Source organism: Psittacula echo, assembly GCF_963264785.1.
Source record: "Psittacula echo genome assembly, chromosome: 4".
NCBI lineage: Eukaryota > Metazoa > Chordata > Aves > Psittaciformes > Psittacidae > Psittacula > Psittacula echo.
Genome location: NC_137738.1, coordinates 3,600,769 through 3,614,739, shown reverse-complemented (window position 1 = coordinate 3,614,739; position 13,971 = coordinate 3,600,769). Strand labels below are relative to the sequence as shown.

Genomic DNA, 13,971 nt, shown 5'->3' with positions numbered 1-13,971 from the left:
AACGCACAAGCTGGGGATTGTTGTAGGGAGATATAGGCTTTCCTCGCTTACAAGGGATGGATAGTGAGCATCTTCACTGGCAGCTATTTTTGTGCTACGTGGGGCTAATTTGTAGTTCTGGTACAGAGTAGGCAAGAGAACAGCAAGGAATGTTGAGCAGATGTGACACAAAGCAATAACATCCTTAGCATAATCCAGTATCACATGGTTGTGGAGTGCTATAAATACAACAGGAATTCTCCAAGGCCCAATTCTTTCAGCGAAGTTGGGCATCTCTGTCTTGCCATGCATTTAGGCTACACTAAATCAGTGTAATCCTCAGGCTTTGTTCATTTGTGCACTCCTATGAGTGCTCCTATAAGACTAGAAGCATCATTGCAAGCAATATCATTGATTCTACATTATAATGCAGTTTTTGACAGCTTTTGGATTGATGTTTTGATTTATTCACTAGACGAAGCATTTATCATTACAGGCATGCCTAACATTTCTCTTGTACTGCTATACAACACATCATTCCTTGGGAACATGCTCTTGCAATGTACTTAATGGAGTGAATCCATGTAATACACAGAGTGCACATAGGGAATGGCTTTAAACCAAAAGAAGGTAGATTTAGAATAGGTATTAGGAAGAAATTCTTCACTCTGAGGGTGCTGAGGCGCTGGCACAGGGTGCCCAGAGAAGCTGTGGATGCCCCATCCCTGGCAGTGTTCAAGGCCAGGTTGGATGGGGCTGGAAGCAACCTTATCTAGTGGAAGGTGTCCCTGTCCCTGCAGGAGGGTTGGAACTCGATGATCTTTAAGGTCCCTTCAACCCAAACCGTTCTATGATTCTATGACTGTGACTTCTTGAAAAAGCAGCTGAGGAGGGTTTTCTATGGTTAGCAATAACATGACAAGCCAGAGCCCCCTCCTGTTCTTACGTGGCTGCCATCACTCTTGCCCAAGAGGACAGGCAGGGAGGACAAAGCCTGATCAAGAGGGTGCCCTGGAACAAAGCAGCTGCAAACGCTGTGAACTGTGCTTTTGGCCTTGTGGCCTCCAATTTTTCTGGTGAACCAGATATCTTATTGTATAAGTGAAATGCATCCTATTATTCTGCGCATGATTGGTTGAAAAATGCCTTCGTTGCTGGAAAGTCTGTTGAACAATATAGTTTCCACTTACAAAGCACTTTCCTTAAAAAGCTTCTCAGGGCAGCATCGTATAAAAATAGTTCTACTAAAGTTGTGAACCAGCTTCTGACAAATCAGGACTAACAAAAGCTAAGGTAAAAATAGAAGTGTTTTTGTGGGTTTTCTCTTCTCTAGAGGCACAGAATCTCAATCAGTGCTGGATTGTAACACACAAAAATGCCCTTTTCCAGACAAACAGGAAAACAAGGACCTTCCAGGCTAGTGGCACAGAGTATAAATAGGTTCTCAAAACCATAAATCTTAGTCAAACCCGTAACATTCGCATTTTAGAGCGAGCCACACCATATCAGGCCTTATTTTTTTGATCTAGTTTTCTATTTTATTTCATACAAAAGAGCATTAGGGAAAGGTTAAACAAGTTAAATTTTTATACTTATGGAAGGAATTGTCTCCAGGCACTCACGGAGATGAAGATTATCTCAAAATCTGCAATGGATTTAGAATTCCTGGAAGACAAATGCTGAAGAATGTAAAATATTACATATCCTGTGTTTATCTTTTGTCAGTGGGCTGAATAAATGCACCTTAGTGGCCATTTTCATAATTCATTATTTTTGCAAAGGAGTTGTTTGTTGTTGTTGGGGGGGGTGTTTGCTTACAGAAGACTTTGAAATAGGTAAATGTAAAATCAGTATTTGTTAATCCAGAGTCTGGATGATCTTGATTTTACTCTGAGCCGGTTCCTTCTTCTGCTCTGCACTTACCTTTTCTGAATCTACCAAACCCAATGCAGCTTAATCCACAATACCAAAGAGGGAAGATCTGTTTCTGTAAGCTGAAAATAGTTCTTACTGCAGTTAACCTTGCAGCTGAATCAGTTCTGCTGTTGCTTTTTAAGGCATGTTTGGCCAGTCATGTCTCCATGGACCAGAAGTGAGGTTGAACAGGGTATCTGCATCATCACCCTGATGCATGCCGCTGTTTGCACCGCAGTAGCTATACTGAAAACACCCCACATACAAAACATTTACTGACCAGCAACTGAACATATGATACCCTTGGGGTCTGCAGTAGCTGAGCTTTAGAGATATCGACTCCTTCAGTCTATGTATGGGAAGTGAGGATTTCAGCAAAAGTTTACAGGCATCAAATCCTTCTGTATATTCTCCCAGTCATTCCATAATCCTTTCTCTTGCAAAATAAATCTAGGGGGCCTTTTGCCATTCTGCATGGAGATCTGCTCTTCACCCCTTTTCCACCTTTGCAGTCCCCTAATGTTGTCCAGCCTCTCCAAAACAGAGATCTACAGCTGCCTCACAATGTCAGTGCATCACCCACAAGTGGAGAGGCACGGTAACATTGCAAGGAGAATCACTTATGTTCTCTCTTGCCATGATCCATGCTAAGACCTGGGAGATGTGCAGTTAGCCTTTTCTTGCTCCAGTAGCAAACAGTGCAGCAAATATTTGGTGCAGGATTTAGTTACCTCCATTTAAAAAGATCAGAAAGCCAGTATTCTGCTCGATGCTGCTTGTGAGTAATAGTTTTTGCTATTTGACACCTGATATTCTGAGTATTTCTCATGAAAATAGTATTTGGCCACTTCCATTACCCAGTGATCACGGTATGAGAAATATCTGATGTAAAAATGAGTTCTTCCTGCTAGAGCTACAGCATAACAGATCTGAAATTCTACTTGTCTGTAACAGCAACGCCAAAATAGATTTAATAATTAATCATGCACTGATTAGATTATAAACTCGTGAGATGGGCCAGAGATTCTTGTATTATGCATCAGACAAAAGGCACTGGCAATGCTTAACCAGCACTCAGGGCTCCTGCTCCACCTGCCTTTGTGGGAGCACTCTGGAAACCAGAGAGAGACAAAGGCCCAGCAGAAGTTGATAAAAGCCTTCGATTGCCCATGGTATGTTCAGGAATACAGAACTGTTGAAACAGGTGCTGCCCATCGGGGGTACAGCTTCCCTGTTAACTTCTGACTTGCCAGATGCCGCTCTCCATCGTGTCCCACTGGGAATGCAATGGGAGACAGAGTCCAAATACCAGGCTAAGTGAGAGTTAAGCAGGGAGTTTCCCAGCTGGGAACGCCAATGCAAACAGCTGCTGTGGAAGGGCTGGACAAAGAGAGCCAAGGCACGGTGTGGGCGTCTGTATCCTGTGCTTACCCTTGTAGGGTCCTCTCGCGTTGCCTCACTGCTCTGCCTGTCAGCTGCTTGTAACGTTACGGACAGATTTCTGTGGAAGTGGTGGGGTTTCAGCTGGAATGATCTTACATGCAGCTCATTTTAGGGTAAGTAGGAGTTTAACACTGAGAACCACTAGAACTCAATTGGAAAACTACTTCCTAACCTTAACTTCCACTTAGAAACTTTGCTCAGCTATCTTAACTAACTTTTTCCAGGCCCTTTGCTCTTGTCCCATGACTCTTGGGGCCTATTTATTACAACTCCAGCGGCAAAACCCCTCAGGGGAGATAGTCCATATGCTGGTTTGTGAATGCAGAAGATATTACCAGTGTGTTCAGTGTAATGCTTTTCCTGATATAAGGTATGATTTAAAGAAGGGGACCTTAGAACCAGTTTTATGGTATCAACAAGAATTGCTACTAGTCTGGCCTTAGAGATCAAGGCAGTTTTAGGGGAGGAGGGGGAAGGGACCCTGTGGAATAAAATGAGCAAATCTAGTTAAAAAATGAATCATTTTGCCAGTTGTTGAGGACACTACAGAGCAGTCAACATCACAAAACAGCAGTTATTGTTCAAAAGCACTTGGGAGGCAAACAGTTGTCATTCTCTGCTGATCAGAGCAGCACTAGTGGTACCTTAGAGCAAGCCAGGGCATGGTGTCCTCCCTGTTTGCCCAGGGCTCATCATGCAGGGTGGGCAGAGCATGGGACAGCTCTGCTGGGAGACATGGCCCAGGGATGGATAGCTGGAGAGGACCATAGCTGCCAACAGAGCCTCACTGTCTTCCACCCCTACAGCAAATCATCACAGGTGTCAAAGCTTGCCCTGGGAATAAGATTGGGTTATGTGAGAGACACAGCACAGACCTTCATGAGTGGGACCTTTTAAATGAGCAACAGCCAAATTCTGGAGGCATCCAAATGTATCTTTCTGCAACTAGGAATTTACAGATGCCACAAGCCACGTGGCTTCTTTCTTTTTCCCCTTTTCTCTGTCCCTTCTACCACTGACCTTTATGAAAAACAGAAGTTAAAGGAGGGAAAAATAACTTTAATGAAACATTCAGGTTGAGAAATCAAAATTGGACACTCCAACAACAGGAAGTTTCAAAAGCAGTGTTTAGAACAGCACGTTGCTGAACTGTAGCACACTTGCTTTTCTTTTTCTTTATGTTTTCAGTCATATTATAGTGTGTACCTTGACTCAACAGCTGGGCACAAAGATAGGATCGTGGTTTGGATAGTACAGTAGTATCGATAATTTAACACAACAGAATTTCCTGAGCATAGAAAAGTGAATAGTACTCAACCCCCAAACAATTTCCTGGCTCCTGCAACCCATGCTGCAACTTTTTGTCTTTCCAGTAAATGTGTCTGAATTGTTTCCCTCTCTGAGGTTATTAAAACTTATGATTTTATTCCAGGGAGCTGGAGACAGTTTTGTGGGAGCACTGGCCTTCTACCTGGCTTACTATCCCAGGTTACCCATGGAGGAAATGGTCAGGAATTCTAACTACATCGCATCAGTGAGCGTCCAGGCAGCAGGGGCACAATCTTCATACCCTTATAGGAAGGACTTGCCTCAGAACCTCTTCTAACTGACACTGCTTATCTCAAGGTACCGATTTTATCTTATCACAGACAACATTAATCTCCTGACCACTGAGATTCTTCTCTGACACCTGGAAAGACCAGGAAAGCCTTTTTGCTTCTTATGAGGAATCCTGTTCGTTGCTGCTTCAGAGCAGTAAGATGGGGTGGGCGCATGGGGTCTTCTGAACACAGCACAGCAACAGGTCTCTCTTGCTCCACACACAACCACAGGGCTAATGCTCACATGAAGCACAGCATTAGCTTTGAGACTGCAGTGTCAGTCCTGGGCTGCAGACACCCAGGCCAGCACCTGGCTCCTGCCCCATCTGCTCCCGTGTGCTCTGCCAGGCTGCGGAAGGTCCCTCAGACTGGAAAGTGGATGGGAGTGCTACTAAGGTAGACTTTGAAAAACATTTCTAGCACTATTAGCTAATAGGTGAGCTAATTAAAGAAGAAAAACTTGCAAAACCATCCCAGCACTACACTGTCTGTCTGCTTTCTTCATGCTTGACAAACATGCAGGAGAGAAAACTCCATCCTGCTTACCTGACTGACAATAACCTAGCCCTTGTAGCCGTGGTCACAGCTTATCCAAAAGCTCATCTCAAGTCACCGGGTTCCCACTGTTTATTCCTTTCCTAGGAAGGTGCTGGTGCAGAACTTCCCCTCTAAGGAATGACCAGTTCGTGGTCACTACTGTTGAATCTGTGGCTGGTAGGTTAGAAAAACTCGCAATCCTGCCATTGAATTCCTGCTGTGGAAAATGTTAATTTTTATTGCCATATAAAACAATAGCTCCTTTGAAGATTACAGCCTCTTTCACAATGGAAAACACAATGGGATTTGCTATTTAATTTTTTTTAATTGAGTACTGTAAAAATAACTCAAAAGATAAATAAATGTTACTCTGATGATCTATGTCCAGACATTAAGAATTTTCTCTCTCTACATTGTTTTATTCACAATGGCCTTCAAATCACAGGAGATGGTGATCCCAGTTCATTTCCTCTCTTTTCAGCCCATGTTGCTGGATTTCTGAATCAGCATTCACCCCATCCTCCCCCCAGACCATCTCTCCTCTCACATAAATCAACTCCGGTCATTGTTCAGATAGAGCGGATTTTTCTCTTCTCTGTGAAGAGGACACGTTGTTTTGCTAGAGGGGAAAAAAAAGACTCTGTTAAGAAGCCTGAAGTGTTAAAATGCAATCCAACGAGCCTATGTCCCTTTCTCATGGCTGTCTTTGCTGCTTAAATGAGTGTGGAGCAACCAACTGGTGCAGCGCTGCTGCTAACCAGGTCTTGAAGGGCTTTAGTAGTGCTTTCACTTTACCACATGTAATTTTTAGTTACTAAGAGGTCCATTTTACCTCTATGGAAATAAGTATCAAGATTTGAGTGCCTGAAAACATTCAACAGCTGCTCTGTGTGACTATTCTGAGTCACAGCTGCTCAGTGTAGGGACAAAAATAGGTTCTTACTGCTTTCTACTATTCTTCAACTTCAAAGCCCAAACAACTACAGATGATGAGCTGGATCTAGGTGGTCTCACAGACTGACTGAAACGTTAACTAAGTGTCCTGTGGATCTCTGAGAGACGCTCAAACTGAGCCTGTTTCCGATGCCTGATGTACGTTGGCAAAATCAGTTCAGCTGCAGGTTCAGCACAGTCAATGCATTGCTTTAAAAAAGCCCAAAAAATAAATGAAAGCAAAGCTTTACAATGCCCTATGAACAGCACCGCTACTCCGACTGAACTTCGTTGTAGGAATTCCTGTGAAAGCTACACGGTAACAAAATCTATTCTTCCACATAAAAGTTTCATTTTAAGAAATAGTGCAACTTAGTAACACATTCTGTTGCTGCAGTTAGGAGGTAGTGAAACTTGGGCACCACTGCCACTACTTCACTAAAAAGCTTCATTCTGCAGAGGTCCCAGGTTTCTGAGAAGTACAAAACATAAGGTGAAAATGCATGCCAAGTGAAAATGCTTCCTAACATATTCCTGATGTGAGCTGGTATCTAGACTCGGATTTACTTCCCTTCACACATGCAGCACTTTCTCACATCAATTTCTCACTTGTGTTCTACTACAGGCTACAAAGATCAGAGCTTTTTTTTTCTTAATTACTTCCAATTTCGTACTTCAACAACCTACTACATGTTCCACAACAGAAGCGCTACTTAGCCCGAGCTCTCCTACTCCTCGCATTCCCTACAGCTTGAGAAGCTTCTGGAAGATCACTTTGCACAATGTCTCAATGCAGTAATTTCAACTTTTCTTAATCAACAAAATAATCCCAGTGATCTCCAATTCCCCTTCTGTATGGAATTCAGAAGGGGAGCCACAGCCTCTGTCAGCGTGAGTGCTCTGGTGAGAGCGTACCGCTTCTGTGGTGGTTCCTCTCACCTGCCATGAACCTCCTGTACTGTCAGAGCTCAGCATGAAAAGGTCAGTCAGATAACAAGAACATAATCAAAAAATAAGCTTGAATCACATAACTACTGGCCATGCATTATGTCATCTACTTAGAGCTGCTTAATACACTTCTCTGTTCTAGAGATTTAAGTAAGCCTTTCTCGCATTAACTCCGTCATGCTATTTCTAGCATGCTCTGGTTTAAGTTCTAACTTCCCCCAAGTTAAGCTTTTTAGCATTAAATTCAGCTTTTTAATAGTGACTACAGACTCATTTCTCCCTCAGAAACTTGAGCTCTCAGCCATCTTTCAGAAAGCTGGGTGAGCAAAAGGCAGCTTGGCAAGTGCTATAACCCCTCAACAAATAGGAATCTTAAACGGAGAAAATCTACAAAGTCCAGAGGAACATAAAAGAACCCACGAACTGTCATCTGGACAGCAGTATCATCTGTGGAGAAAGAAGAACTTGTGTTTATTTCTTCAAAAGTCTATTATGTAAGTGATGGTTAAAATTTATTGTCTAGAGCACCCATGGGAGCATAAAAGAACACTTCTATTGATGCGTACTTTGTGGCTGCTTGTTGGAGGTAGCACAGTCTATCAAACCACACAAAGAAACAGAATGAAAGAACTCCTGTGTTACTTTGCTTTGCCACTGACATGTGGCATGGCTGTCAGCAAAGCTCTGATGTGTCAGGCAAGTCATTACTTTGTTTCACTGCCACGATCTGTAATGAGGGTAATGTTTACTTCCCACTGGAATGTCATAAAGAACAGCAACCATACAGTCATCCCAGTATGAAACATTTTATGACATATTCTGCTTAGATGGGAAAAATCCTGTTACATTCAAACCTTTTGCCCCACACAGCCCAAGAAGCTTATACAAAGCAGGCTGACTTCTTCCTCTAGCTCTTACCAATGGGATCGTACTTGTACAGGACCAGTTTCTCCTGCAGCCGGAGTCTCCTGACATTGAAACAGTAGCCTGTCTCAGCTGCGCTTTTCATTCTCACCAGGATGTATCTAAAGTCACAAGGAATGTCTTTGTATCAGTGCACCAACATGCAGCAAGTCCTGCCACGTCTGCCAGGGCAAGGACAAGCTTTCAGCATAAACAACTTAACACAGTCACGTAAGATGCTTCATTTCAATGTCATGGTTGTTCTGAATAGGAGTGTCAGTATTATATGCTAAACTTATGACAGACAAAGAGCCCACTATAACCTGTAAGATCCAGCATCAAGTTTAAGTAACTCCTGAACAGAATACAAGCCCAGAAAGAAGTAGCTCCTCGACAAAGCAGTGAAGGGAGAAAGGGAAAGAAAGGGAACAGAAAAGAAGGAAAGAGAAGGAAAAGAAAAAGTGAAAAAAAGGGAAAGTAAAAGAAGGAGGAAAAAAAAGGAAAAGAAAAATGAATCAGCATACAATTGAGTCACGGTAGCTTAAAAGAGAATAGCAACAGAGGAAGGATGATGGTAGTTGAAGATGTTTGAGCTATAGATGACACTGCATCACAGAATATCACTTCCACATGCACAGAACCCGAGCAGATAGGATGCAACAAGTGGCATGCAAAAGGAGAAGCGGGACACATCAGCATGGCCCATTCCACTACAGCTACGGGGCTTGATGTTAACCCAGCACCAGGAAGCCCCTTCCTCACTGGAGGGCTCTTGATCTGGGGGGCTGACTGGCAGCAGCTGCAGTGTCCCTGGAGCAGGGCAAGCCAGAAGACTGAGGAGACACCACACCTCCAGCCTGGAAGCACGACAAGATCTGCACAACTTCCCAGACACGGGGCAGCTTCTGGAGTTTCAAAAGAAAGGTCAAACCCTTTAACCAGCCTGCAAATTGTGTCCTTCTCTTCCACTGCAATGTAAAGGTGGATATATCTCTGCATGTAAGCATTCAATTAATTTCCCTGGATTTTCCTGCTTCTAATACAAAATGGTCTGTCAAAATTAACTTTGAAGAGACATCCATTCTTCCCCACTTGTGCAGCTCTGACCAGTGTACTCCCTTGAGCTCTCACTTTTTAGCTCTGCAATCTAATTCACTCTAGAGATCAAAATAAACAGAATGCTGGATTCCTGCAGACCAACTGACCACGGACAGTCTAGGGATTATCCCCAATTATTATCCTCTTCTGTACAATACTGTCGCAACAGTAACCACACAGACTCCTTCCCCTGTATCTCACCCACTTCCTCAAACCCTCTGTGTGGTTTCCCCTTTTGGGGGGAATCAGTGGTATCAGTACACCCAGGCCTTAAAATTCTTGTGCACCACAGATATGAGGCCAAGCCTTTTCTGAATGATACACACCTTGTTCAAAAAACTTGATCTTATAGGTAATATAAGGATATAACATATTCCTGAAGTATAGCTGGGACTATGCAAAGAACAGAGAAAGGAAGACCAGGGGAAAAACAGAAAAGGGAGTGGGAGAAATCAGCACATTACCATGAGAAACACAATTTTTACAAGCTGTTTTTCCACCTCACAGGAACATCCTGCTTTACTGTGTTTGTTTCCACAAACAACAGATAACAGTAAAACACCAAGACATCCTGAGCTGGAGTACAAAGCAAATCAAGATGCTCAAAGCACTGCCTGCACCCCATCCGCTCACACACAGACACACAAACATGCTATAGCTGGGAAGCGTCCTGCACTCTGCCCATGGGAAAGGTTCATGGCACCTGCCCAAAGACCCACTCTGTACCCCAGCTTGCCCTCCTCAACTAAAACATATGTAAGGTCAACAAGAGGAAGGTCAGAGGGATAATTTACACCCTGTCTTTAATCACAAAGCACAGACATGTGTTTCCCCTGTGCAGGGTGCTTTGGATATTACAGATGTGCAAAATGCAACAGCCCATAGGGCAAAACCTGCCTTTGCTGCAATTCTAGACCTTGAGGGAGGGTTCATACCATTTTGCACTTACCTGTGAAAAGATATGCATGCAGAAGGACCAAGAGGATGCAGCTAGACTTAAGGACTGCAGTCCTCTTGGGTACATTACAAAACGCTATAGATACCTAATATCTTGTCAAGTCATTTGAAGATATAGGGTGGTAGCAGAAATCAAAAGCTGATGAGGAAAACACTTACTTAGATTTGCTCTTGGCCACTGTTTTTTTGCAGCATGAAGAAGAGGAAGAATAATAAAAAAGAAAAACAGTTATTTTATCTTGTTTCCTCTATATGCAACACATAAAGATTAAGAGTTTTCCACTGCCTGCCTTTGCCATAGCCCCAGATAGGTTGTGAAAGAGCTTTGCTGTCACCAAAACCTTGCACTTTTCCTCCCATCTACATGTTTGCAGTTGCCTGCTCTGTCTTCCACCACCACTACCTCTGCAGCGTGCAGATGCTGCAGCCTCCAAATGCTTTCAGTACTGGATATGAACCCGCTATGGGGATGCACAGTTAAGGCAGGTATGATATAAACAACTCTGCCAGTGAGAGCTGCGGCCTCACTCTTTGCTTGCTTACACCTGCTCTGGCTCCTGTCACAGTGCCATGGTTCATGTGGCTCCAGAGTGAACCAGGCCAGAGCTGTTCTCAGGTAACAGTGACCTTCTCGGAAGGTTGTGTTTTGTTCCCCTGATCTAACCCACCACACAGCATGAAATAGGCAGAATTATCTATTTCTGTCAGCAAACTGAATCTAAAGTAATCATAAATCTAAGCATAAATGCCAAACAACCCCCCACCAAAACAGTAACTTAAAAAAGGCTGATCTATATTCTGTCCATGCAGGTCTTGTTTAGGCCATCACGAGCTTCTGGCCAGCCTCCCTCGGCACCGTTCCTCCATCACACCCCAGCCTCATCCAGACACCAGCAGGGCACATCTCTCACCCCAACCCCTCTCCCCCACCACCGCCTCCCCCCCCCCCCCCCCCCCCCGACTTCCCATTTCTCCACTCAAGAGCTGGAGCTTCTCAACCTCCCCACTGAGGGCTCACAAGTTCCGCTTCCCCCCGGCTCCCCACCTCAGCTCCCACCCCAGGGGCCCACCGCGGCCCCGCTCCCCCCTCCGCAGGGACAGGGAGGCCCCACGGCCCGCCCCTGCCGCCCGCTGCCGCCCAGCCGCGCTGCCTCCGCGTCACTCACAGGCCGCTACCGTTACAAACATAGCGCCGGCCGCCGCTCACCGCCCCGCACGGACCCTCCGCTGACACCGCCAGTTCCGGGTCGCCCGGAGAAGCGGTTCCGGGGCGCAGAGCGGAGGTTGGGCGGGGCGCGGTGCCTGTTAGCTGCCGGAGGTGGGCGGTGGGAGGGTCCGCGGCACAGCCTGGTTCTGGTGGCCGGGGGAACGGGAGGCAGCGCCTGAGGTGCGGGGCGCCCACGGCGGGCCACGCAGCAGCCCCCGCGCTGGGGTCTCGCAGCGGAGCCGTGTCCGGTCCTGACAGACCCGCAGCCCTGGGCAGGAGAGAGGGCTGCGGCCTCCGGCGAGCGGCAGAGCGGGGCCCAGCCCCACAGAACAGGGCCAGGATGGTCTGGGTTGAAAGGGATCAGTTCCAACCCCCTGCCGCGGGCAGGGACGCCTTCCACTAGAGCAGGTTGCTCCAAGCCCCGTCCAGCCTGGCCTTGAACACTGCCAGGGATGGGGCAGCCACAGCTTCTCTGGGCACCCTGCGCCAGCGCCTCAGCACCCTCACAGGAAAGAACCTCTTCCTATTATCCAGTCTAAACCTACCCTCTTTTAGTTTAAAGCCCCTTGTCCTACCACAACAATCCCTTGTAAAAAGGCCCTCTCCAGATTTCTTGTCAGCCCCTTTAGCTACTGGCACTGCTCTAAGGTCTCCCCATATGCAGCCTTTTCTTCTCCAGGTTGAACAAGCCCAACTGTCTCAGCTTGTCTTCACAGCAGAGATGCTCCAGCCCTCTGAGCATCTTCATGGCCTCCTCTGGACTCCCTTGAGCAACATCCCTCTTGCGTTGTTGCCCCCAGAGCTGAACCCAGTGCTGTAGGTGAGGTCTCGTGAGAGTGAAGTACAGGGGGAGAATCACCTCCCTTGACCTGCTGGTCATGCTGCTTTTGATGCAGCCCAGGATACGGTTGGCTTTCTGGGCTGCGAGCGCACACTGCCAGGTCATTTTGAGCTTCTTGTCAACCAGCACCCCCAAGCCTTTCTTTTTGGGGCTGCTCTCAATCCATTCTGTCATCCTTCAGCACATCTGCTAACCCCCACCTGTCTTTGTTCCCTGTTGTGTGAAAAAGGGGGTACTACTGCGGTGTGAAGTCCCTGAGGCATTATGAAACTAAGCCTGTCAGTATTATGAGACACTGTGCAAAACCCATGGGCAGGGAGGCTCAAGGGGTCACCCAGGCAAGTTTTCATGTTCTTCTGAGCAGTTAGGAAAAGGACTGTAAGCTGTTACCGTCTAAAGGATAACAACTCTGTGGCTTGCTTCCCCCTCTGCCACCCATTGGGTACACCAATGGAGTTCAAGTCCTTGACTATTTAGCGATTACTAAGGCAATTACAATTTCAGCCTGACGTATTTAGATGGAAAGCAAGACTTGGGATGTCTAATAACATGCAGTTAATTTGATATTCTGTGGCATAAAAACAAGTGGCTGACCCTGTAAAAGACTGGAGCAAGAGGACATCTCGAGGAAAGCCACGTGGCTTACGTCAAGTGTTCACTTGATATGTTGCTCTTTGTTTCAATCCAGTTATTTCCAAATACTTCCTCTTAATGATACATGGGCTCAGTCTTTACTATTTGGCCTTCAGAAGTATAAATCTAGTAGTTACATAATCTGCCCATGAATACCAGAGTGAGAACTTGAAAACAGTCAGGATGATAGAATGTGAGTGCTGTAAGACTTCTTCTCTTTGATCTGCGTTATTGCCTCAGTCAGAGAACAGACTGAAATGGAATGGGATTGCCAACCTCCTGGCTTCACTGCCAGGAATATAAATCAACATTAAAGATGATTTTAAAATGAAATAGCAAGTTAAACATTTGTACAAACACATCATCAAATAGAGGTTATACTGCCTCTTTTTAAACCTCTTGCCTGCTGGCAAAAAGGAAACTGTTCCAGTGACATTTTCTCTGCTCTGCTGTGACAAGGGCTGCATAAATATAGACACCATGGATTAGAATAGACTTCAGCAATCTTCGGCTTCCTTTCTAGCAGCCTCTTCTGCAGACAGTTTTCCATAGCTATGGGTGAAAAACAGGGAGGCTGAAACTGGTGCATATGGCAAGGTTATGACAGTGTAGCATGCCCCTGATAGCTGTAGTCATAGCTAACCTTGGGGACAAGGCATCCCGGCTGGAGGAAAGAAGGGAGAGTCAGAATTTCTAACCATGACTGTGATACAGATTTGCTGTGTGGGCTAGGATAAGTCATGTACTTTGGGATCTTCAGTGGCATGTGCAATGCAAATGCACATTTTTCCTTCAACTTTGCCTAAAGAAAGCAACGAGTGTGACGAACTGTAATGCCAGCCTAGATAATTCTGATGCTTGCTTAGAGAGAAGTCACTCATGTCTTCAGTGGAGAAGCTGCTGGTGCCAAACCGATCAGTGTCACTCAGAATCAAACATAGGGTGGGTTTTAATTCAGCTAGAAAAACAACAATTTG

General features: G+C 45.4%; 2 protein-coding genes across 2 annotated transcripts in view; one reads left to right on the top strand and one right to left on the bottom strand.

Annotated features, from left to right (window-relative positions):
- The window catches only part of RBKS (ribokinase), a gene marked incomplete at both ends in the record, with an annotated part of 69,334 nt that extends 64,392 nt beyond the window's left edge, over positions 1–4,942 (top strand). The window contains one exon of the mRNA XM_080615843.1: positions 4,769–4,942. Within this exon, the coding sequence (XP_080471969.1) occupies positions 4,769–4,942 (174 nt within the window). The remainder of the gene's footprint in view (positions 1–4,768) is intronic.
- Positions 4,943–5,689: 747 nt separating this feature from the next.
- MRPL33 (mitochondrial ribosomal protein L33) lies at positions 5,690–11,596 on the bottom strand. The gene is made up of 4 exons (XM_080614916.1): positions 11,480–11,596; positions 10,473–10,491; positions 8,274–8,380; positions 5,690–6,093 (listed from the first exon to the last, which is right to left on the bottom strand). The coding sequence occupies exons 1-4, from the start codon at positions 11,499–11,501 to the stop codon at positions 6,044–6,046; spliced, it is 198 nt and encodes a 65-aa protein (XP_080471042.1). The 5' UTR covers positions 11,502–11,596; the 3' UTR covers positions 5,690–6,043.
- Positions 11,597–13,971: the final 2,375 nt, after the last annotated feature.